The 25,236-nt window shown below is 40.9% G+C and overlaps 1 protein-coding gene across 1 annotated transcript in view; it reads left to right on the forward strand.

Moving 5' to 3' along the window:
* The window catches only part of selenbp1 (selenium binding protein 1), a 37,501-nt gene extending 21,150 nt beyond the window's left edge, over window positions 1–16,351 (forward strand). Inside the window, exons 7-12 of the mRNA XM_080747237.1 lie at window positions 3,916–4,097; window positions 6,931–7,009; window positions 9,007–9,128; window positions 10,288–10,380; window positions 14,501–14,619; window positions 15,402–16,351. Coding sequence (XP_080603363.1) covers window positions 3,916–4,097; window positions 6,931–7,009; window positions 9,007–9,128; window positions 10,288–10,380; window positions 14,501–14,619; window positions 15,402–15,564 — 758 coding nt within the window. The 3' untranslated portion in view covers window positions 15,565–16,351. The remainder of the gene's footprint in view (window positions 1–3,915; window positions 4,098–6,930; window positions 7,010–9,006; window positions 9,129–10,287; window positions 10,381–14,500; window positions 14,620–15,401) is intronic.
* The last annotated feature ends 8,885 nt before the right edge of the window (window positions 16,352–25,236 follow it).

Below are 25,236 nucleotides of genomic sequence, written 5' to 3' on the forward strand. Positions count from 1 at the left end.
CATGGAGCATTGGAGTTTGGAAGTGCTAGTTGCAAATCACTCAACGGTCCTGGCGTCCTGCATACCACCTGTTTCTAAATTGCACATAATGCAGGAGGCAGCAGGATGTTGTGTTGTTGAAAACGAGCGCTTCCAAACTCTGACACTTGGAAAAATAATCCCCTGCACAGAATGTCTTGACAGAAAGTAGCTCATAACATGTCTATGGTGGATTTTTATTAAACACAAACTTTGCAGATAGAAAGAGGATAATTCAAGCTTTCAGTACAGCCGCAATGTTGGTGAGTTTAACTTTGTTTAATACAATCAGAAAGGACTTTTCTGTTTGGATGTATGGGCTGTCAATGGCAGAAATTAGTTTTTTGCCACTCAGTAGGCATTCCCACATAACTTCCAGCAACAGTGATATCACGTGCATACCCTCTATTGGCTCCGAGAACAACAAAGACATCAAACGTTTAGCACTCACAATAGCAAATGACACAGATCATCCCCTCAGTCCTCACTTTAGCCATTCAGACGAAGATACAGAACTTTGAAACGGCAACACTTTAGTTTTAGTAGGAGTTTTGTCCGCTGCACTAAAATGCTGCTGCCCGCTACCAAAAAAAAAAGCGTGACCACATTACTTCATTCCTGACTCCTGGCCTCACTCCACTGGATCACTGTCCATTTTAGAATTGATCTTTAAAGAGGTGGTGCCATAGTTTTGTACTTTTTCCGTTTTTTCATGTGTCTAGGAGGTTGACGGTACTTCATTAAACCCCCTGGTGTGGTTGTTATGAGCAATTATGTATTCCCTTTGTATTTGTTTTTGTTTTTTTTCCCCTGGAGGCTGCCACCTTGTGGGTCAAAAGTGCCGATCCAAAAACACAGATACAATTACTGTACATCATAGAATCAACCCCTCCCCTAATTACCATTCACCCCACCCAACACTGTGGGTGTGGTTAACTTCAGCTGGGTCACCACTCACCATGACAACCAGGCATACTTAGTGAACTGGTGGGTGTGGCTTGCCTGACTGCGAGCGCCAGACATCTCACACTACGTTCACTACGTTTCACTCCGGGAGAGTCTGAGATTACTAGGGCAGATTCTATTTCGGCGTGGGCGGGCTAAAGCCTATTGACGTCACACACACACACACACACATACACACACACACACGCGACGTGGCGTGACATTGCAAAAATACGTTATTTCTCATAACATATTATATGTCTGCATGTTTACGTTAGTGCAAAATGGTATTAAAACGTGAGGAAACGGCACTATTTCATAGTTTATTAATAATACGAGTCGAGTCTGACTCCGCCATGACAGTTTTCACGGACCAATCAGAGTCCACTAGACTCTCACGTGGGCAGAGGACACCAATCAGAGTCCACGAGCGAGTCTCACGTGAGCTCAAGAGCTCTGTTTGGAGGGGGCTGGGACCGGAGCATAGAGTTCACGTGCCCCAAGCATACAACCCTGATTGGCCCATTCAATGCGCCCGCTCTTCAGGCGCGTTTGAAATAGATTAAAATATGTGCAGCTTCAGTCCACACTACAAACCACCCACCAACAGGGGGGGGGTGATGTGCGGACTGAAGTGTCAGGCTAGGGTGTGGCCACATAAAAACCTAATTTTAACTTTTTCTGTACACTTTTTTGGAGAAAAAAAAAATCTTCCTCCTAGTGTAATTATAATAGCTGATAATCATGTTTTAGAGGGGAAAAAAATCATGACGCTGCATCTTTAAGCTTTTAGTGTTTTTAAAGCTCTAAACACTGGCTCTTCTGTAGCTTGCTGAACTCCTACTGTCACACACACTTTGAGCTTGTCTGACCAGTTCTTACTGGTTGTGCCGGAACGAGGCTATAAAGAGGTGACCAAGCCTTTGCAGCGGCTGCCCCTAAGGCTCTGGGACAGTGTGCCCTCTCCACATCCCATCTGCCCAGACCTAGCCTAGACTCTAGGCCCTAGAGGTTTTTAAATCTTTACTGAAGACCCAGGCCCTCAGTTCAAGTTGAGCTTTACAACTGGCTTTTGCTGTGCATTCTCGTGCTAGCCTCTTGCTTTTTAATTTTGTATTTAATGTGTGTAAAGTGCTTTTGTTTCTCTCATTTGCTAATTACACTTTCATCTTTGTTTCAATCATTGACCTGTACAGCACAGTTTCTTGAAACCTGCTTTATAACTCCTGGTCTATGAATATCATATAGTTTATGTCCTTCAGGATTATCATATCATAGTTTTCTTGTATTTGGGTCTAGAATATAGCAGTTTAAGTAATTCAGGTGTATACTGTAGTGTATATCATGTTATTCATTATGTGATATTGTATCCATTCTCCAGGTAAGTATGGCAGTGCGGTGCATGTGTATCATGTTATTTATGATGTGATATTGTATCCATTCTCCAGGTAAGTATGGCGGTGTATATAATGTTATTTATAATGTGATATATTGTATGTATTCTCCAGGTAAGTATGGCAGTGTATATAATTGCGACTGTTAGGGAGCAGTTTACTATGAAAACCTCCACCGGCCGGCCGTCCGTCCGTCCGTCACACGTCACACGTCACACCTTTGCCCTGCTCATATCTCCGCATCAGTATGACATCACACCACATGTGTACACAAACCTTTGTGTACGTTGCTGTGGCAACAGTCTGTTGTTGCTGGTTTGTTAGTGTACGTTAGCAACCACCTTAGCAACCATGGTTTTACCCTAGCAACCAACTGTTTACCCTAGCAACCAACTGTTTACCATAGCAACCATGTTTTTTTTACCCTAGCAACCAACTGTTTACCATAGCAACCAGATACGCAGAGCAGGGATCTCCATATATGGGCATAAACAGGTGACATCACACTGATGTCAGATACTCAGAGCAGGGATTTCTCCATAATATATGGGCATAAAAGGGATTCTGTTAGGGATCTCCATATATGGGCATAAAAGGGATTCTGTTAGGGATCTCCATATATGGGCATACAAGGGATTCTGTTAGGGATCTCCATATATGGGCATAAAAGGGATTCTCTGTTAGGGATCTCCATATATGGGCATAAAAGGGATTCTGTTAGGGATCTCCATATATGGGCATAAAAGGGATTCTGTTAGGGATCTCCATATATGGGCATAAAAGGGATTCTGTTAGGGATCTCCATATATGGGCATAAAAGGGATTCTGTTAGGGATCTCCATATATGGGCATAAAAGGGATTCGGTTAGCTGTTAGTGATCTCCATATATGGGCATAAAAGGGATGCTGTTAGGGATCTCCATATATGGGCATAAAAGGGATTCTGTTAGGGATCTCCATATATGGGCATGAAAGGGATTCTGTTAGGGATCTCCATATATGGGCATAAAAGGGATGGTATCCCAGATGATGCCCTGTTAGGAGATCCACACTAACAGAATCCATATATGGTCCTACCGACAGCTGCTATAAGCCAACCCTGGCGATAAGGTCTGAGTCGAAGAAATGCTTCTTTCCTGGCAAGAATTGCCCCTTTATACTGTAGGGCTCGTTTGTGTATTGTATGACATCACGCCACATCATCGGCTGAGGACTGTGTGATGTCATCATATCTCCATATATGGAGACATAAGTTGCTCATGCCCAAATATGGGCTGGTGACGTCAGATTTAGTGTGATGCGTAGGTTATCTCCATATATGGAGATTCAACTTCAATGAGTAACCACGGCAAACTGTCAACTGCCCGTATGTCTTGATAATTGGTAAAACAAACTTTTGGCCTATTTGTGGAGATAAGCGACCAACGGTCGCTTATCTCCCGATTAGGGAGTCTTACTGGTGTTATTTATAATGTGATATATTGTATGTATTCTCCAGGTAAGTATGGCGGTGTATATAATGTTATTTATAATGTGATATATTGTATGTATTCTCCAGGTAAGTATGGCAGTGCGGTGCATGTGTGGGACTGGCAGAGCCACCAGCGCATCCAGACGTTGGAGCTGGGAGAGGCAGGCAGGATTCCTCTGGAGGTTCGCTTCCTCCACGAGCCTTCAGCAGCTGAGGGCTACGTGGGCTGTGCTCTGCCTGGAGCCATCTTCCACTTCTACAAGAAAACGGTACTGTTCATTTAGTAGAAAACGGTACTGTTCATTTAGTAGAAAACGGTACTGTTCATTTAGTAGAAAACGGTACTGTTCATTTAGTAGAAAAAGGTACTGTCGCCAGAGTTCATTTAGTAGAAAACGGTACAGTTAATTTAGTAAAAAACGGTACAGTTCATTTAGCAGAAAACGGTACTGTTCATTTAGTAGAAAACGGTACTGTCGCCATAGTTCATTTAGTAGAAAACGGTACTGTCGCCATAGTTCATTTAGTAGAAAACGGTACTGTCGCCATAGTTCATTTAGTAGAAAAAGGTACTGTCACCAGAGTTCATTTAGTAGAAAACGGTACTGTCGCCAGAGTTCATTTAGTAGAATAAAACCTTTTCCCTTTAGTTACGGGGAAAAGCGTTTGTGGGCTACCTTTTTTCACTGATGAAAAAACAAAATAAAAACTATATACAAACTAAGCTATGATGACTAAAACTAAATGATATTGACAGTTGTCAACACATACAAACTAGACTAAAATGTCAGGGAGGGACTAGTGGAGAAGAGATCCAGAAGAACTAAAAGACAAGTCATTTTATGTTTGCTTGCGCTCGGGTGTCGCGCTCTGAACAACAAACATATACCGGTATACAGATAGCATGTATAGGAGCAGGTATGTACAGTAGATGATGTTTACAACATTGTGTTGAGTGTTGTAATGACCAGGACACGTGTTGCAAAGGTTTGTCTTGTAACACCAAACAGGACAGTGTAATGTGTGTGTAATAGGTGTGTTATTGTACAGACAGGACAGTGTAATGTGTGTGTAGTAGGTGTGTTATTGTACCAGACATAATAATAATCTTTATTGTCCCCGAGGGAAAATTTGTCTTCACAAGTCTGTTCAACACAAAAAAAAACAACACAAAACCATATAACACAAAACATCACAAGACAGATCATCAGGTCCCCACTATACACAGAAAAACCATCCTAGCGACGGGGGCGCTTGCTTAGCAGATTGTTTAGTGCAGCGATGGCTGAGGGGACAAAGCTCCTGCTAAACCGTACCTTGTGCCACATCAAGGTTCTGTATCTACACCCCGATGGCAAGAGGTCGAAGTAGCAATACAGAGGATGATCAATGTCAGTTCTTATTGAGAGTGCTAAGCGTGTGATGGCTTTATCATTCATCTCAGCAAGTGTGGATGTGGGAAGTCCGATGATCTTGGACGCAATACGGGTAATACTGTAAAGTTTGTTTCTGTTAGGCATGGAGAGTATAGTGAAGAAACATGCTGAGCAATACAACAGAATAGGTTGAATAATACTTTTGTATAGTAATAACGGAAGATGGGGGGCAACAGACAGTGATGGGGGGCAAATGACAGGGCAGTGTAATGTGATAGATAGATACCTTTATTATCCCAAGGGGGGAATTCAGTTGTCCAGTTGTAGCACAGCAGTATACAGTTATTTACAAAGTTACAGAGACGTAAGAAAGATAGATAAGAAAAAAAAAAAAACTAAAAAAAAACAAGAGCAGTACAGTACCAATAAAAAGAAGGTGCATCAATAGAGGGGGCGAATAATATATAAGTATATATACATAAAGTGTCTTACAAAAGAGACCAAAGCAGTCAATGCTAGTTAGTGCAAACAAGTAGGGTTGTTCGATTAATCGATTTTTAATCGTAACCCGGTTTTTTTCTTTTGGACGATTTAAAAAAATGGAAATCGTAAAATCGATTTTCACTTTAATTAGGGAAATTCTTACTCATTGGAGCCTTGCACGCGCAAAAAGTACACAGCCCCGTCCTCCTAAAGCAGGACGACAAGGTCCGACACCAAATTAATACTACTTTCTCTCTGATGTGTCATTTCTTTGATGCGCGTTTAGCGCACGTCAGACTGAGCAGAGTTCACCACCGCACTGCGCTCACTCGCGATGGTTCAAGCAGAAAACAGAACAAAACGCTGCTGAGCTGGTAAACTTACTTCTTGTTGTAGTTTGAAAGAAGCTTATTAATTCTGTGTTACCCACCTACTGACTGTAGTCTCCTACTGTCCCTGTCACTGTGTTAATTTTGCGTCGGGAAGCGAAGCGCTTCGCCTCCGTTTACAATCAGTCAACATCTCCGTGCATGAGTGGTGCAGGGCAGGGGCGTAGCCAGGAATTACATTTTGGTAGGCGAAATGCCAGCCAAAATTCAGGGGTGGCCTTAGCTATTTTTTCACCCGTTTCACCAGCCTCCAAGAGCTGGCTTGTTTTGGCTGTTTTGTCACTCACTATTGATAATGAAACACTAAGGACGCTAAGTTAACTTCTGTATGTGATTGTTGCGCAACTAAAGTTATTATTATTAATACCCTTATTGTTTTATTGCATTTTGCTATTTGGCTATATAAAAAAAATCAAAAAATGAAACAATAATGAAAAAAAAAACATTTCCTTGCATTTTTTTAATGAAAACAAAATAGTTGAAACAATGTATTATTCTTTTAACAAAAAATCGAAATCGAAATCGAAAATCGGGATTTCAGAGAAAATAATCGAGATTTTATTTTTTGGCCATATCGAACAACCCTACAAACAAGTATCTCACTGTCATTGTTAAACAAAGCAAAATACTCAGAAACTACCCTAATAGTAACCTAATAGTGCAGTGTAAATAGGTGCGTGTGTAAACACCTGCGTAAATAGGTGTGTGTAATAGGTGCGTTATTGTACAGACAGTGTAATGTGTGTGTAATAGGTGTGTTATTGTACAGACAGTGTATTGTGTGTGTAATAGGTGTGTTATTGTACAGACAGTGTAATGTGTGTGTGTAATAGGTGTGTGTATTGTATCACCAGACAGGAGAGTGGACAGCAGATAAGGTCATTGAGGTTCCTGTTAAGAAGGTGGAAGGCTGGATGCTTCCCGAGATGCCTGGTAAGTTACAGTATTATCATGTCTTCTATTGATACTGTATTAGACATGTTATACTATTTTCACATCTTCTATTCGTCGTTGTTGTGTGGAAACCTTGTATCTCCAAGTTTCAAATTTGTATGTTCTTTCGCAAAGTAAAGTCCTGCTTCATCATACAAGGCTGTCGCACAAAAGTAGTGAAAACAGCAGATCTACAAGCACACAACGCCTCGCACCGCGAGTGCTTGTAGATCGGCTGTTTTCACTAGTTTAAATCATTTTTAAAATGAAAAATGCAAAACGAACGGTTTTGGACATACAAGGTTTTCACCCGACAACGGCGTATTGATACTGCATTAGACATGTTATACTATTATCACATCTTCCATTGCTACTGAATTAGACATGTTATACTATTATCACATCTTCTATTGATACTGTATTAGACATGTTATACTATTATCACATCTTCTATTGATACTGTATTAGACATGTTATACTATTATCACATCTTCTATTGATACTGTATTAGACATGTTATACTATCATCACATCTTCTATTGATACTGTATTAGACATGTTATCCTATCATCACATCTTCTATTGATACTGTATTAGACATGTTATCCTATCATCACATCTTCTATTGATACTGTATTAGACATGTTATACTATTATCACATCTTCTATTCGTCGTTGTTGTGTGGAAACCTCGTATCTCCAAGTTTCAAATTTGTATGTTCTTTCGCAAAGTAAAGTTCTGCTTCATCATACAAGGCTGTCGCACAAAAGTAGTGAAAACAGCAGATCTACAAGCACACAACACCTCGCGGTGCGAGGCGTTGTGTGCTTGCATGTAGATCGGCTGTTTTCACTAGTTTAAATCATTTTTAAAATGAAAAATGCAAAACGAACGGTTTTGGACGTACAAGGTTTTCACCCGACAACGACGTATTGATACTGCATTAGACATGTTATACTATTATCACATCTTCCATTGCTACTGAATTAGACATGTTATACTATTATCACATCTTCTATTGCTACTGTATTAGACGTGTTATACTATTATCACATCTTCCATTGCTACTGAATTAGACATGTTATACTATTATCACATCTTCTATTGCTACTGTATTAGAAATGTTATTCGAACTTCAAACAAACGTCACGAGGGAACTCCCATGCACCATATTATGTTGTGTTCCATTCCTTCGTGGTGCCACCGGCTTTGTTTTTGACTGATTGATTGAATACTCTATCTACTGTAGCTCACAGAAACAAAGCACAGGAAAGTTCAGTTCAATACAAGGCCTGCTAAGAGGATTTAAACCCAATTTAGGAGAAAATGTCAAGTGTTTCTGTACTCTAAAAGTACACTTTGTTTTACTGGAGTTCTGTATTTACTATTTTACTGAGATATTTACTGTTTTGTGGTCACATATTTCTTTGTTTTATGTAAGGGATAACGTCTTGCTCAGTGGTCATTATCGAGAATAAAATACTGACTGAGGCAGACGTTATCCTGCTTATTACACGGCTACTTAATAAATACATTAATAATTTGACTAAAAACTAAAAACAAAACAAAGTATTTCCTTGTTTACAGACGGCTGAAAGTGTTCCACTAGTGTTGCGCTGGGCGTCCCTCCCAGCGCGACACGGTCGCCTTGGAAAACAAGGAAGTGCTGATCCATTTTCTGATACTGCGTTGTCTATTTGTCGCTTAAAATATTTTTAAAAGCATTCTTGAGAGCAACGTTTAGTTGTAAATGTCGCTGTGTGTTTGTTTACATGGCTGACATGTTGGATACAGCACAAGATTCACGCAGTGCAGCCTGAGTGCAGCAGGTGCTCTGAGCCTTTGATTAGACATCAGTCTGTTATAGAGCGGAGCGGTCATTATTCGGTTATAGTTCACAGCTGATTTGTGATTTCAGGGATTGAACAATCAGAATCAAGCATTCAACCAAGCTGTGTAATAATATATATTTACAGTCTCACTGTTGTCCTCCCAGGTCTGATCACAGACATCCTGATCTCTCTTGACGATCGTTTCCTGTACTTCAGCAATTGGCTGCATGGTGACATCAGACAGTATGACATCACCAACAGAGCGGCACCGCGATTGGTCGGCCAGGTCTGAGTCTGTCCAATCAAATAAATGCAACTGAATGTTCTGTTGCAATATAATGTTTTGTAAAATGTTTAGAAAATCACAAAAGCGTCCGCGGCCCACCCATCGAGCATGCATTTTCACAGCATGTGATTTTAATGATCAATGAATAGATTGTCTTCCTGTTCTCATCTTTCAAGTTACATTCATCTTTGTTATATTATTGAAAAGTCTTAGTGTTTGCCATTTATTTGGGGGCCCACTTGTAGCGCTGTAATAGAATATTTGAATACACTGCATTTTCCTGGTGTTTTAGGAGCTGGTTGGTTATATGAATACAATGTGTTTCAGAGCTTTCTAGCAGTAAGAGCCGCTCACTCGTCTCGTCCTCGTCCCGTACGACAAAGCGGACACCGACAGAGCTGCTGTGTGAGCGTCCTCACTAGCCAGCTCCCGCGAGTGAGCAGGAGCTGGCGACTGAGGACGGGGAGCTAGCGATTGAGGACGGGCTGTGAGGAAGATGAGCGGACGGGAAGACATTCTCACCCCCACTGCGTCTCACGCAGTTACTGAGGTTAGGGTTTGGGTTAGGGTTAGGCATAGTTTTACTGAGGTTAGGGTTTGGGTTAGGGTTAGGCATAGTTTTACTGAGGTTAGGGTTTGGGTTAGGGTTAGGCATGGTTTTACTGAGGTTAGGGTTAGGGTTAGGGTTAGGCATAGTTTTACTGAGGTCAGGGTTTGGGTTAGGGTTAGGCATAGTTTTACTGAGGTCAGGGTTTGGGTTAGGGTTAGGCATAGTTTTACTGAGGTTAGGGTTTTGGTTAGGATTAGGCATAGTTTTACTGAGGTTAGGGCTTGGGTTAGGTGGTCGTTAGAATCCACTTTATCAAAGAAAAAAAAAAGTGGGCTTTCCACGTTGTCAAAGATAAAAGCACAAAAAAAGTAGGCTTCGTTAGCCAGGTTTCGCTAGCTCAGTCGGTAGGGCAGCATGGCTAAAATCACTACGGCCAGGGTCCGCTTCCCACCCAGGGAGCTAAATATCCGCGTCAACATGTGTCGGCGCATGCGCATAACACTCGTCTCCCGCCTGTCGCCTCGTCCAGACGAGGACGAGGAGAAAGAGCGGCTGCCCCTCCTTTCTAGGAGGCAGTATGAATAATATGAATATAACAATGTGTTTCAGATATTCCTAGGAGGCAGTATAATTAATGACAGTGCTGTGAAAGTCATGGAGGATCCAGAGGGTCAGGCCCAGCCTCCTCCACGCATCATCAAGGTACGTCCACTAGTCTCTACCAGCTTGTAGATCAGCTATTTTTGGGGCCGGATGTTCGCTCACAGAATAGGGGTTCTAGGCTCCAACCAGAACTTTGCAGATCACACTGACGTCAGTTCAGAGTTAAACGTGGATTCATAGGTGACTGGGAACGGGATTTGATCTGACCGAGACTTGGCATGATTTTCAAATATGTTAGGATTGGCAATAAATAGCATAATGCAGGGGTGGGCAACTTTGATGATGAAGAGGGCCACTATATTTTCACACTCACTCCAGAGGGCCACGATGCATTGTACAGTCAAAAATATCAAAAATAGCCGATCTACAAGCTCAAAACGTGTCGCAGTGCGACGCGTTTTGAGCTTGTAGATCTGCTATTTTTGATATTTTTGAATTGGAATCCTGAAAAGTAACGTTTTTATTTAATTTCCAATGCATTTATATGTTTTTTTTATGTTAGCTTATGAACTTAAATACAAATTCATTGTGCATAAAAAAAGACTAGTGCTAAGTCATTAAGCTACTAATGTAGACTAAAGTAATTAACGCAGCTCATGTTTGCATGTTTGGAATTGTAACAGCTGAAATCAATATCAGTATTCCAATATGAACCTGTGGGCCGCATTAAGTGAAGGTGAGGGCCGCATGTGGCCCCCGGGCCGCCAGTTGCCCATGTATGGCATAATGTAATACCGGTATGTTTATTACTGAAATCACATCATCCTGTCTACATGGTACCTTATTTATTCCTCTCTGGTTTTCAAATGTCAAATATTTAGAAAGGTATATAAAACATTTGACCTGCCCTGCCAGTGACCCAGGATCATATCACACAATTGAAAGCAGGGACGTGCTGGGCCCCTGATTCAGCCCGGGAAAAAGAGTTGCAGAGGCCCTCATTGCACGCTATAGAGAGAGATCTCTCTATAGCGCTGCTGCTACTCAAAGATTTGCCATTTCAGATCATGACAAGTGACAAGCCACTGGGCCAATTACTTGAGTTATATTTCGTTGTTGTCTGGTGGACACCTTGTATGTCCAAAACCGTTTGTTTTGTATTTATCATTTTAAAAATGATTTAAACTAGTTAAAACAGTCGATCTACAAGCACACATGTGCTTGTAGATCTGCTGTTTTTACTACTTTTGTGCGACGGCCTTGTATGATGAAGCAGGGCTTTGCTTTGCGAAATAATCTACAAATTTGAAACTTGGAGATACGAGAATGGAACGAAGGCCGACATTTTATTTTATTTTTTTTCCTAATGGCCGGCCGGGAATGAACTGGCCGTTCGGGAGTTGTCCTGCTTTTCCCAATGGCCAGCATGTTTTGATTGATTGATTGATTGATTGATTGATTGATTGAAGACTTTATTAGAAGTGGACAGTTGCATAGGAAAAGGTACAGTTTCATGACGGTAGAGTTCACTGGTACAAGGTCTACTAAAAGGCGATCCTAGAAAAGACTACGCTTATTTCCACAGGAAACCTGCTTGAAAGCCCAATCTGACCCTAGAGATGTGATCTTGCATAAGACACACACACACACACACACACACACACACACACACACACACACACACACACACACACACACACACACAAATTGTATTATGTACAGTGCATACAGTTTATTCTATATATAGTACCTATAGTTCATATTGTATACATTGTGTGCGCGTAATGTAAATATTTAACATGCTCTATTTATCGTGCTCCTTCAGGAGAATGTTCCTGTTGTTTTTCAAATCGGTGAAGGTCAGATATTATCAGAGGTCGTATTGACTCATCGGTTATCAGAATGTTTTATCAGCTGATTATAGGTAGAGGAAAGCCTCACACCGACAGCCGTGCTCTGTGTGGTTCAGTGTTGTTTTTGACAGCAAATGTTGATTTAGTTTTAGTCATAGTCTTTTGAATAAAATCTCATTTAGTTTTAATCATAATTTAGTCACCTGAAAAGTTTTAGTTTTAGTCAAATTTTAGTCGACTAAATATCATAAGATTTTATGGCGACGAAATCTACAGTTGATTTAGTCAACTAAAATGTATTTTAGCAGGCGTTGATGGCATCGTAATGACTGATTTTACACTTGGTTGTGTGCTGAGAATAGCCGATCTACAAGCTCGCAGCGCGACACGTTGTGAGCTTGTAGGTCTGCTATTTTCAGCACGCAACACCCGAGAGCAACCAAACATAAAATTACTCTTCTCCACTAGTTTAGTTTTAGTTTTTAGTTTTTTTGTTGACGAAATTGTCATTATTTCGTCATAGTTTTAGTCGACGAAATCAACACTGGTGTGGTTCTACTGGAATCATTCTCTAAAGTTAAACACTGTGCTCTGGGTGGTTCTCCTGGAAACTCTAAACCAGGGGTCTTCAACAAGGGGTCTGGGACCCCTAGGGGGTCCTCAGAGTTACTATAGGGGGTCCTCCAAATCTTTGTGAGATAGAAACTTTTTTTCTCCTTTTTTATATTAATCACTTGAACCCTAGCGTCCATATTCTGAGAACTTTAGTCAAAAATAGCAGATCTACAAGCTCACAACCCCTTGCGCTGTAGATCAGCTATTTTTGGCAAAGAGGTTTGGTGTAGAGAGGGGAAAAAGAGCAGACTATGTACAGAGTGAAAGGTCGAGTTTATTAATTATTGACAGTTCAAGTGGTTAAATATCTGAAAGCACAAACTGACATGAATGAATGACGATTGTGCTGTCAAACAATGAAACTATGGAATCTCTGAACAGGTTGTGGGGGTCCCTGCTTCATCTCTCTCTCAACTAAGGGGTCCTCGGCCTGAAAACGTTGAAGACCCCTGCAAACACCCCTGCTCTGTTCTACTGTGAAAACATTTTCTAAACAGCATATTGTCTCTGAGACTGTTCCTTTTTAGAATTACATAAAAAAAAACAAGTATTGAAAGTAACAGATCTGCAAGCTCAAAACGCGCCGCATCGAACTGCTACTTTTGATACTTTTGTATGATGCTGTAGTGTGATCAAGCGTTCGTTTACAAAAACTAAAACACAAACAGTTTCAATATGGAGATAAGAGGTTTCTTTCTGCCGACAACAGCGATGAGAAGATTCCTGTACAGCAGGAGCTTTCAAGAGGATCTTTCAACCAGAGACCCAAAACAATGCTGCTGGAAGGAGCCAAGCTCCGACATCTGGCTTTGTCCGGGCTCTGAAGAGCTGCCTACATCTGGCCTACATCTGGCCTACATCTGGCCTACATCTGGCCTACATCTGGTGTGCATCTGGACTACATCTGGTCTACATCTGGCCTACATCTCGTCTACATCTGGCCTACATCTGGCCTACATCTGGTCTACATCTTGTCTACATATGGTCTACATATGGCCTACATCTGGTCTACATCTGGCCTACATCTGGTTTACATCTGGCCTACATCTGGCATACATCTGGTCTACATCTGGCCTACACATGGTCTACATCTGGCCTACATATGGCCTACATATGGCCTACATCTCGTCTACATCTGGCCTACATCTGGCCTACATCTTGGCACAAAGCAATCAAAGTTTTTATTAGTCTTTAAGTCTTTAATCTGCTTAATTTGCACTGTTAATTTGTTTTCATGTAAGCCCAAGCTGCAATAATGCTATTGTGGGAAATACCAATAGGCCTACATCTTTTTGTTATTTGCAGATGGAAAATGACCAGTGTCCACCTGTAACTGCACTGTTAATTTCATACAGTAGGCTACTTGGTTTCAATAAATGCACCCAGTACATTTAAATAGGAATATAGGCCGTCCTTCTTATACAAGCCACCTTTCAATAAAAGCCTGTGCTACTCTTGAGACGAATAAAAGCCTTCTATAAGAGGATTTACGGTATATTGAGTTTAGAGGGAATTGACAATATGGAGAAATAACGTAGTAATGTATTAATGTGTTCTTCACTTTAATGTTACAGTTGGAGCTGATTCTAATGACTTTATGTGCTGCTGGGTAGCTTACCCTATAATAATACGCCATCACGTGTGTGTGTGTGTGTGTGTGTATGTGTGCGTGCGTGCGTGCGTGCGTGCGTGCATGCGTATCTGCCTGTGCGTGCGTGCGTGTTTATCTGCCTGTGTGTGTGTGTGCGTAGGGGAAGCGCATTCCTGGCAGTCCTCAGATGCTGCAGCTCAGTTTGGACGGGAAGAGGTTGTACGTAACCACGTCTCTCTACAGCGCCTGGGATAAACAGTTCTACCCTGACATGATCAAGTACTGTACCATAGACACACACACACACACACACACACACACACACACACACACACACACACACACACACACACACTGTGTACCACACACTGCTAACTACATGTAACATGCTGCATGTATACTGACCTTCTTTTCCTGCCTATTTTTTATAGTTTCATAGTAGAGAATAGGGTGAGAGAGATAGGAAGGCCATGTCCGGGCCCTGCATGTATACTGACACCAACATTTTTTGATTTTGTTGAAGAAATTTTATGACGAAAAATGTTTCTCCGCTATTTTCAGCACACAACCAAGTGTAAAATCGATTTAGTCGCCTAAAAACATATGATATTTAGTCTTCAGGTGACTAAATTATGACTAAAACTAAATGACACTATTCAAAAGACTATGACTAAAACTAAATCAACATTTGCTGTCAAAAACAACAGTGTACCCCAAAGGGATGAATAGTGTTTAGCTCTTGGCCTGAAGACTCAAAAACAAACAGGACCACAATTAAAAAACACCATTTATACTTTGAGTGTTACAGACACACATTGTCTGTCTGTCTGTCTGTCTGTCTGTCTGTCATGCACACCGCCAAAATGCCAAGGAGCTAAGACCCCCCCCCCCCCCTCTCTCTGTCTCTCTCTCTATCTCTGTCTGTCTGTCTGTCTCTCTGTCTGTCTGTCTGTCTGTCTGTCTGTCTGTCTGTCTGTCTGTCTGTCTCTATCTATCTCTCTGTCTGTCTGTCTGTCTGTCTGTCTGTCTCTATCTCTCTCTGTCTGTCTGTCTGTGTCCAGAGAGGGTTCAGTGATGATGCAGATAGACGTAGACTCGGTTAATGGAGGCCTGAAGATCAATGAGAACTTCCTGATCGATTTCGGTAAGGAGCCGGACGGCCCGGCTTTGGCCCACGAGCTCCGTTACCCAGGAGGAGACTGCACCTCCGACATCTGGATCTGATCGGCCCTACACCGCCCCCTTGCTGCGGGGAGGGACCACTACAACTACAACTGTGACTAATAACGCTAAATGCTTCAACCATGAAATAATACTGAACTTTGATGAATATTGTTTTAGATAACGGTCTCCCTATTAGCTTCTGTTTTTTATACGAATATTCTGTAATTACTGGAAATATTAGCAAGTTGTAAGAGTATGATGTTGTAAGAGTATGATGTTGTAAGAGTATGATGCGATACATTCCTTTTAGGCAAGCTTATTTGTAGAGCACCTTTAAACAAAAAGGGAATCCAAAGTATTTTACACAAGACATTATGAGTGTTGAGACGAAGAATGGCAGAAATAAACAATGCATTATAAAAAGGACAATTACATTAAATACAATTAAATATATTATATATTAAAGAGTATAGAAACTATGAATAAGAGCAAATATTTCAATAAGCTCAAATCAAACGGACAATTTGAAATTACAGTGCGGCACAAGAAATGAATAAAGCAAATCAAAGGCAGCAGCTAACAGAAGTATTCAGCTTTGATTTAAAAAAGAACAGAGCAGACTGGTAGACAGTTTTGTGCAGTTTTCACAGTCACTGTCACTGTTGAAATTCAGGTCTGAGTCCATGACTGCACCAAGATTTAGGTTGTTGTTTATTTCATGAATTGTATTTTGAAGTTGAGTTTTTTTGTTGTATCTCAATTATGAGAGCCTGAATTCAAACATGTTTCCTATAATTCTGTAACGCACACAAATATGCAATAAATGGTCTGCATTTCTATAAATGCCCACATTGTGGTCCGCTGATTTTCTATGTCCGTGGCAAAAATTACATTTTGTCCCGTGTTGGCCCAAACTATCTCAAGGAACCTCCCTCCATACAATGGGGGACACGGTGGCGCCTGCTGTGACTTCTCTGTCGAGGTAGGCGCGGCCCCTGTTTCTTCGCTGGAAAACGGACCAGTCAAATCTCTCACGCCTCTGCCAAAACGACCAGTCGCGGCAGCGCGATCCTGGGTTCTCTCCATCCCGACCAATCAATTTGATTTTGATCGATTTTGACACTTTGTCAGCTTGTTCTTTTGTCCTTCTATGGTCTAGTTACGGTGGTTTTTATTTGTGACCCTATTTGGAAATCATTTGGCTGTTCATTGCAACGAGGAAATGTTATTTACAAGCCTTTCTCATATGTTATCATGGCCTGCTATATATGTGATGCACCGGACGTGCCAAACTACACAGACTGTGTGGGCATCATTTTAATTTCCAATTTGATTGACTGATCATTATGTTACAGGCTTACAGCCGATCGCTTTTATTATGGACTGCTGCTGCTGCATGCCACATCTGAAAACACTGGTTGAAACATCACCCCTGAAATTAATAATTCCTGCTGCAGACCTAGGTGCTCCAAGTTATTTTATTTGTGTAGTCTGTTTGAGAAGAAGCAAGAGCACTTTATTTATACATTCTAATAACAAGACCGCAGGCGGGGTTTCCTTGCGCGATTCGTGTTGGCTGTCTTTGCACGATTAAATAATGAATTAATGCTTGTTTTTGCCTTCAGTTTCATTATAAATGAAATCAAACCAACCACTCATTCAGTTAATAATAAAACCTATAATACCTATATAATTAGCAGAAGTGTCAGCTCATTGTGTCAATTCTGTTTATATAAGATGAGTCTATTCAAAGAAATGATTTGCTAAGTGTGGCGTGCCATTTTGCTCTATCAGTTTCATTCATTAATTGCACTGCAAATAAAAACCTGATTACAAACGGGACACAGTCATTGGTCATGCTGGTCTTTCCAAGGAATAAGGAGACCTTTTTTTTATCGCTAAATTAACCAAACCATGATTGAATCAAACGGTGGTGTCTTTCTTTTGCTCTGTGGTCGTGCGCAATGCGCGCCACACCAAAAAAACAGAGTTAAAAGATATCAACACATTGCGTCATGGCGTGTCGACAGCTTATACGTCTGTTATTTTGGACACATGGAGAGATTGGAGACGGCAGCGCATCAACCCGACATTTCATAACGGTGACTCCAGAACGCAAGTAGATTGCTGTTAATAATTAATAAGGCCAGGGGTTTTCAACGTTTTCAGGCTGGGGACCCCCAAACTGATGGGGAGATGGAGCAGGGACCCCCCTACCACCTCGTAGGGTACAAGTTACAGCGAGCAGGGTGGGCCATACCACTACCATTTCTAAACATACTACTTATTAACTGAGAACCAATGCCAACTAGAAAAGAACATTTCGAAGAAATTTTAAGTGTGCCTGCAGCTCGCTAAGTGTGTGCAACCTTGTATGTGTTAACATTAGCATCTTTGTTAGCATTAGCATTTGTTAGCATTAGCATGTGTTAGCATTAGCAATATGGTTTCTTGTTTTTAAGAAATAGGCTCCTCCCACAAGTTCCGCAAGGCGATTACGTTGTCCCGTCGCTCCCGAGATCGTTTGTGTTTCGTTTTGAGAGGGTCGTTCCCCCTGAAAAACACGTTTTGGCATGAAACGGTTACGTTTTGCGCGTTTGTGGTGCCCCCTATGGGTCGAAGTGGAAATGCTTTTGGGTATATGTTCAGTATAGCGCCCCCCACTTGTGGTTAAAATTTGGTGTTGACTGGATGTTTTGTTTGTGATTTATGGCTACTTCTTACAAAACGGGCTCCTCCCGCTAACTTTGGAACCCTGTTACGGAAGAACGGTATGGACTATCAAAATATCGTTTAAATATGTTTATCGCATGAGTCCATAGATCGTGTGTATCGATTTTTGTGACATTTGGAGAAAATATGTAGGAAAAGGAGCAAAAAGTGTGTTTTGAAGAAAATTCAAAATGGCGGAAAATCTATCCTGACGCAAATGGGCGTGGCCTATATGAGGAGATGCGTCATGACCCAAGGAATCCAGGGAAAAAGGAATTTTAATTTTCCGACCCACGGTTCAAGAGTTACATGCCGAAAGGTAAAGTGGACTGTTATAGCGCCACCATGAGGCCAACTGACGAAATTATTTTTTATTTAATCCTTGATATCATTATAAATCTCCTCTCCAAGTTTTGAAACTGTAGCCCCTATGGTTTGCGAGAAAACAAATATTGAATGAGTTTTTGCGATTCCCATTATAAGTCAATGGGTAAAATTAATTCACTAACTAGAAAAGAAAATTTCGAATAAATTTTAAGTGTGCCTGCAGCTCGCTAAGTGTGTGCAACCTTGTGTAGCAGTTGGTGTTAGCATTAGCGTTAGATTTCTTTTTGGTGTTAGCATTAGCGTTAGATTAGCGTTAGATTTTTTAACATTAGCATTTTTTGCAATAGCTTTAACATTATCGACTGTACGACAAACGGTACATGAGATATAGAGGCACTTCCTGTTTGGCGAAAGGCACTTCCTGTTTGGCGAAGGAAGCACCAATTAAGGTTAAGGACTCTTAGTCAAGTCATATAGCACCACCCACGCGTCTGTACGACAAAAGGTTGATGAGATATAGGGTCACTTCCTGTTTGGTGAGGGGCACTTCCTGTTTGGCCAAATAGGCCCCAATTAAGGTTAAGGACTCTTAATCAAGTCATATGGCACCACCCACACGTCTGTACGACAAAAGGTTGATGAGATATTGGGTCACTTCCTGTTTGGGGAGGGGCACTTCCTGTTTGGCGAATTAGGCCCCGATTAAGGTTAAGGACTCTTAATCAAGTCCTTTGACGCCACCCACGAGTCTGTACGACAACCGGTTCATGAGATGAAGGATCACTTCCTGTTTGGTAAGGGGCACTTCCTGTTTGGCGAAATAGGCCCCAATTAAGGTCCAGGACTTTTAATCAAGTCATCTGACGCCACCCACAAGTCTGTACGACAAACGGTTCACGAGATAAAGGGTCACTTCCTGTTTGGTGAGGGGCACTTCCTGTTTAGAGAAATAGGCCCCAATTAAGGTTAAGGACTCTTAATCAAGTCATATGACACCACCCACGCGTCTGTATGACAAACGGTTCACGAGATAAAGAGGCACTTCCTGTTTGGCGAAGGGTACTTCCTGTTACAGAGGGGGCGGCGCTTAATCAATTACAGCTCATCCCTATTGGCCGGAAAAAGAACAAAGTTGTGTGTGCATTTTAAAGTTTAAGTGACGTTGCTAGGCAAAAGTATGTCAGTAATGTGGAGCCAAAGTTTCTGGGGTTTTTTCAGTCCCCCATTCAAAGTCAATGGGGGTTTTTGAGCGTAGTTTTTTGCGAATTACGTCGCCATGGTAACGCGGATTGGAAAGAAAAGTAATAGCAACCTATTCCCGGCCGAGCCGCACGTTTTGATGTATATATTGCGTGGTCGGCGTAAATTGTGCGGCAGTTATTACGTGCAGAAATTTGCAAGAACATGACTTACTTACTTAAGTATGGCGGATTACAATAAGTGTTGCAAATTTCTGCACGTAATAACTGCCGCACAATTTGAGAGACGCCGCGTCCACGTCCATGGACGCGGCCGCGAAAAAAACGGCCGTGGACGTGAGGCCGCGTCCACGGACGCAAACGGCCGGCCGTCCCGGCCGGGGACGTGGCCGTGGCCGTGGACGCAGACGGCCGGGGACGAGGCCGCGGACGAGGCCGCGGCCGTGGACGCAAACGGCCGGCCGTGGACGCGTCCATGGACGAGGCCGCGAAAAAAAGGCTGCGAAAAAAAAAAAAAGGTGTCTATTGTATGTATTTTTTGATGGAGAATTCAAATATGACCTTCTTTTTTGCATAGGACAACTCTAACCTGCATCAATTGGTATTTTATAATTGCCAATTGTACCCTATCCATCTAAAAAACAAATTGGATGTCTATTGTATGTATTTTTTGATGGAGAATTCAAATATTACCTTCTTTTTGGGATAGGACAACTCTAACCTGCATCAATTGGTATTTTATAATTGCCAATTGTACCCTATCCATCTCAAAAACAAATTGGATGTCTATTGTATGTATTTTTTGATGGGGAATACAAATGTTACCTTCTTTTTTAGATAGGACAACTCTAACCTGCATCAATTGGTGCATCAACCTACTATCTATATATCTATCTATCTATCTATCTATCTATCTATCTATCTATCTATCTATTTATCTATCTATCTATCTATCTATCTATACTTCACCTTTAGTCCAGAAGAGAGTTCAGCCTCAGGAACTTGCACACATGGAACTGTGTCATGACTGTGTCATGGAGCTAAACAGAGCTATGTTAAATACTCACAATGACTCTGATGGACCAATCAGGGTGGTGGTGGGGGGAGACAGTAGACAGAAACTGGGGGACAATAGACAGAAACTGGATAATGCTTTGTTAACTGTCCCACCTAAGTCCCTGCTAGTCTGAACAAGTTAAGGCTAACTTAGGTAGTAGTTCATTTTGCTGGCTTTTAGGGACTGTGTGTGAGTGTGTAGGCCCACATATTATTATAATTGTCATTAAGTGACTCAAAGGGAGACATCTAATGGGTGTTTATTATGTTAATATGAACTGTGGGAAGATTATATATTTTTCCTTTTTGCACTTACAGTGTTGTGATAGTATTCCTGAAGGAAGAGGGGTATTTTCACAGTCCAGGCTTTGAACCTAAATGCTGTTTTCATTTTCTATAAATATGTATTTCTATATAAAACTCAGTTGTGTGGAGTTATTGTGTGCCTTTTCTTGTAGCTAAAGAGTCCATTTGTTCACTAGACATTAAGTGTTTTATTACTTTGTGGTTTAACATTATTTAATAGGCAAATTCATTGTTATGGTTACTTTAGAAGACTGCTCTTGCATTCATGAGTTAAAAGGAGAGCCAAGCTGGAATTGGTCTAATATACAGCAAAGCAACAGTTCAATTTAACACAATGGGAAAAAAACGAAATATAGAGAATAAATAATAAATTAAATAGAGTATGTAACATACCAAAGTCTTTGTTTTCCTCCTGTTCAGCAGAGTTAAGGTTGAGAGAGTTCATCTTCCCCTGAAGTCCACAGTAAGATTTGATCAGAAATGATGGATATCCTGGAAGACTTGTGGAGACATGTCACAGACCAACTCTTCTTATACCAGAGAGCCTGGGGTGAAAACACTAACTGCTGAATGATTGGCCAATGAGAACAATAGAACCATCTCTCCACCAATCACAGTGTAACATACAGTGCTCCACCCCTCACTCCTCCACCAGACATGATCCATGCAACCTTCTACAAATGAAGTGGCAACAGAATAATATGTCTATGGAAATACATAGCATTGTTACCTAAAATACATGAACCTATCTCTATAATAATGACATATCTATCCAATGAATATATGTATGGATATACACCATGGCACATATAAGATCAATAATTTGATTATTCTATATATGACAATAAATGCTTTGTTTACTCTATAATAATACAATATTTATATACATTATGGATATAAATTATGGGAAAAGTGGACATCTCATAATATCTCTTAAATGCCCTCAAAGAGAGGATGATCATCTACCCTAGGGGGGAAGAAAGGAAGTCTAAATCTACTTATTTGTTTTTTTAGAACAAATATTATTACTAAATGGTATGTGAATATACTAACTTCTGAAATGTATCAATTCTATCAATCAATTTTTAACAACGCAGAGTCAAAACAATAACATATATAGAAACCACAATTATTAACAATACAGGTAGTACAATCAAAGGTTGTGCTAAACATTTATGTTAAATTAATGGTTGAAATCCTTCAGAACATGTGTAATCTTCCCTGCACATGTTTTGATTTAAGTTGCTATGTAAGTTAACCTTTAAATTGATTTGACTACATATAGTACAGTGGATGACACTGAGATCCGTCAGCACAGGAGTCTGTAGGTACCTCTGGCCACCCACCGGTCTCTCTGGAGATGGGTGTGTCTAAAAATAGGAGGCTGTCCTTTCAGCTTATCTTCTGCAATACAGTTAAGTGACACTAGATGGCATAGCAGAGCAATTAGTTTAACTATTTTGCTGGGGATTGAAATGAACCACAGAAGAGACTAGATACCAGAGAGTAATTATACTTTAACACGTTGCAAGCCGCGGCAGAACCCTCTGAACAGAGGTAGCGCCGAAGAAATAAGCCATTTATTTACAAACATGTTTTAAAAAAACAAAGCCCACATGATAACAACACGTAATGGAGTGCTCGATACAGCGTACATATTCATCCTGCAGAGGTCGGCGATCTTACTTTGGCGAGGCGGAGGGGAGATCAATTCCATTCGTTTACGTGCGGCGAAGCAGGGAAAGGAGCGATAGAGAAGCGGCGCCCGAACGTGATTGAAACCGCGATCCACGAACAGAGACAAAGAGTAGCCATCTTGTGTGTCTTTCTTGTTGAGTTTCAACACTGGGGAGAGTTCATGGCCACTCCTGGCCAGCCATTCATCCAGAATGTGAGTCAACGGCGTGGCCTGCTGGATATTACGAGTATCACACCCAGCACCAGAAAGTGACTGTGAGAGCATATTAACCGTTTCAGATAGCTCCAAAAAGACACAGAGAAGAATTTCCGATGTTTTTTTTAAAAATTATTATCATTTATATCAAAAGTCCGGGAATAGACGTGTGGCTGATGGGACCCAGTAGGAAGTCCGAGGGAGTACGACCAGGCTTAGAAGGTGTTAAATGGTGTAAAAATACATTTTGGCATAGGACTTTTTCATTAAATGTTAATTAAATGTCTCATTTGTATTTGTAAGGGTCCATTTAAAAATAAACACTGGGTAATTTTTGTTCTACACAAAAAGTGTTTAAGAAGTTGTGAAAAATAGCTGATCTACAAGCTCACCGCACAAAAGCAACATGTTGTGAGGTGCTGCCCCGTCAACCCATTAACTGTTTTTATTATATTTTAACTCTTGCTTGGCAATGTAAAAAGATGTTTTCTCATGTCAATAAGCCAATAAATCACCTTTGAATTGAAATTGAATTGTGTGCCATTACTTTTTGCATAGCTTTTCGGTGTAAGCCTTTCTCAGCGTGGGAGGAACTTATCAAGATAATATCAAATATAACTAGAAAAATATTGTTCCTTCGAAACAATTGTGGGCTCGCTTCAAGCCAGAAAACAATGGCTATAAAAGCACAAAATGTCAAGATCGCAGGCAGTGCTCTCTTTGACGTTACTGACGTCAAAGATTGGTCCATTTTGTTCCAAAAATGTGTTATGCAAAAGTTGACCCGCTGGTGGCGCTATAACAGGCCAATGTGAGAAGGTTGGTATCTGTTCCTTGACCTATTGGGAATGTGCTTGCAAGATTTCACGCACATCCCAGGCTGTGTTCATGATTTGAGGTGTTTTTGGCTTTGGACACTTTATCGCTGCTTGCAGCTATATTTATTATTATTATTTTATACTTTTTTTGTGTGCACTTCATAGGCATGTTAGATAAAGGTCCTTAGATTGCGTGTAGAATGTTTCATGCAAATTGCAAAAAAAATCCTAGAATAAAAACGGGTTTAAGCGTTTTACAAACTGCTCAAAATTATATAGCGCCCCCCTTTGGCCATTTGGGGTAAGATTGGTTTCAGTGATATTTGAACTAACCCTCTACACTATTTTGTCATGAAAATGTGACTTTGCATGTATGTTTAAGAGGCAGAAGAATAATTTGCATAAAAATGCAATATTGTTTGAATTATTTAAAAAAGCATGTTCAATGTTAAAGAAATCCGATCTGACAGATCTTTAGATATCGGTCCAAAGTTCACGTAAAAAAAGTTTTGTGCACGTGACGCGAAAATTCCAGAATAAAAGCGGGTTTACGTGTTTTACAAACTGCTCAAAATGGCGGAAAATCGAAGGGCGGAGCTTACTTAACAACAACACAGATGTCTTCCGCTTGAGTCAAAGCACACGTGTAACAAGTTGCATGTCTTCAAACGAAACGAGTCATGACTTAAGCCCGTTTGAAGTTTGAATTTTCAGACGCTTCGTATAGCGCCCCCCTTTGGCCGATTGGAATAAAATTGATTTCAGTGATACTTTGACTAACCCTCCACATCTTTGCCAAATGCCATGAACGTGTAACTTTGCATGTATGATTTAGAGGCCGAAGAATAATTTGCATAAAACCGCAATATTGATTGAATTATTAAAAAATCATTATTTAACGTACAAGCTTCTCACCACATAGCCTGTGTAGATATAGGTTCAAAGTTCATGTGAAAAAAGTTTCGTGCGCATAACGAAAAAAACCCAGGAGGAGATAGATTTTTACTGTTTTTCATATAATTCCGAATTGTGGGAGACCTAAAGGTCAGAGGTCAAAAGTCAGAGGCTAAAAGTTGTTCGGCATGAGGAGACGCATACGTGTATACAGGTTTCATGCCTGTACCTCAAACACAGCATGAGCTATACCTGTTCAAAGTTTGCACTTTCGAAGGCTTCCTACAGCGCCACCATTTGGCCGATTGCTATAGAAAATAATAGCACACTTCGCCACTGTAAATTTTCTCACTAAGTATGTAGGAGTAGAAAGGAACCGAAGTTCCCGTCTACTGACCGCCTGCCTGCCTGCCTGATAGATAAACTAGAAAAGCAGTTCCTGCAGAAACTGCGTGGGCTCGCTCGAAACTGTTATGAAGTAATAGTAGAAAATGCATTAAGCGCAAGGGTGTAAAAAAATGTTTTT

This window comes from Nannobrachium achirus (assembly GCF_963921795.1).
Source record: "Nannobrachium achirus genome assembly, chromosome: 2".
Lineage (NCBI taxonomy): Eukaryota > Metazoa > Chordata > Actinopteri > Myctophiformes > Myctophidae > Nannobrachium > Nannobrachium achirus.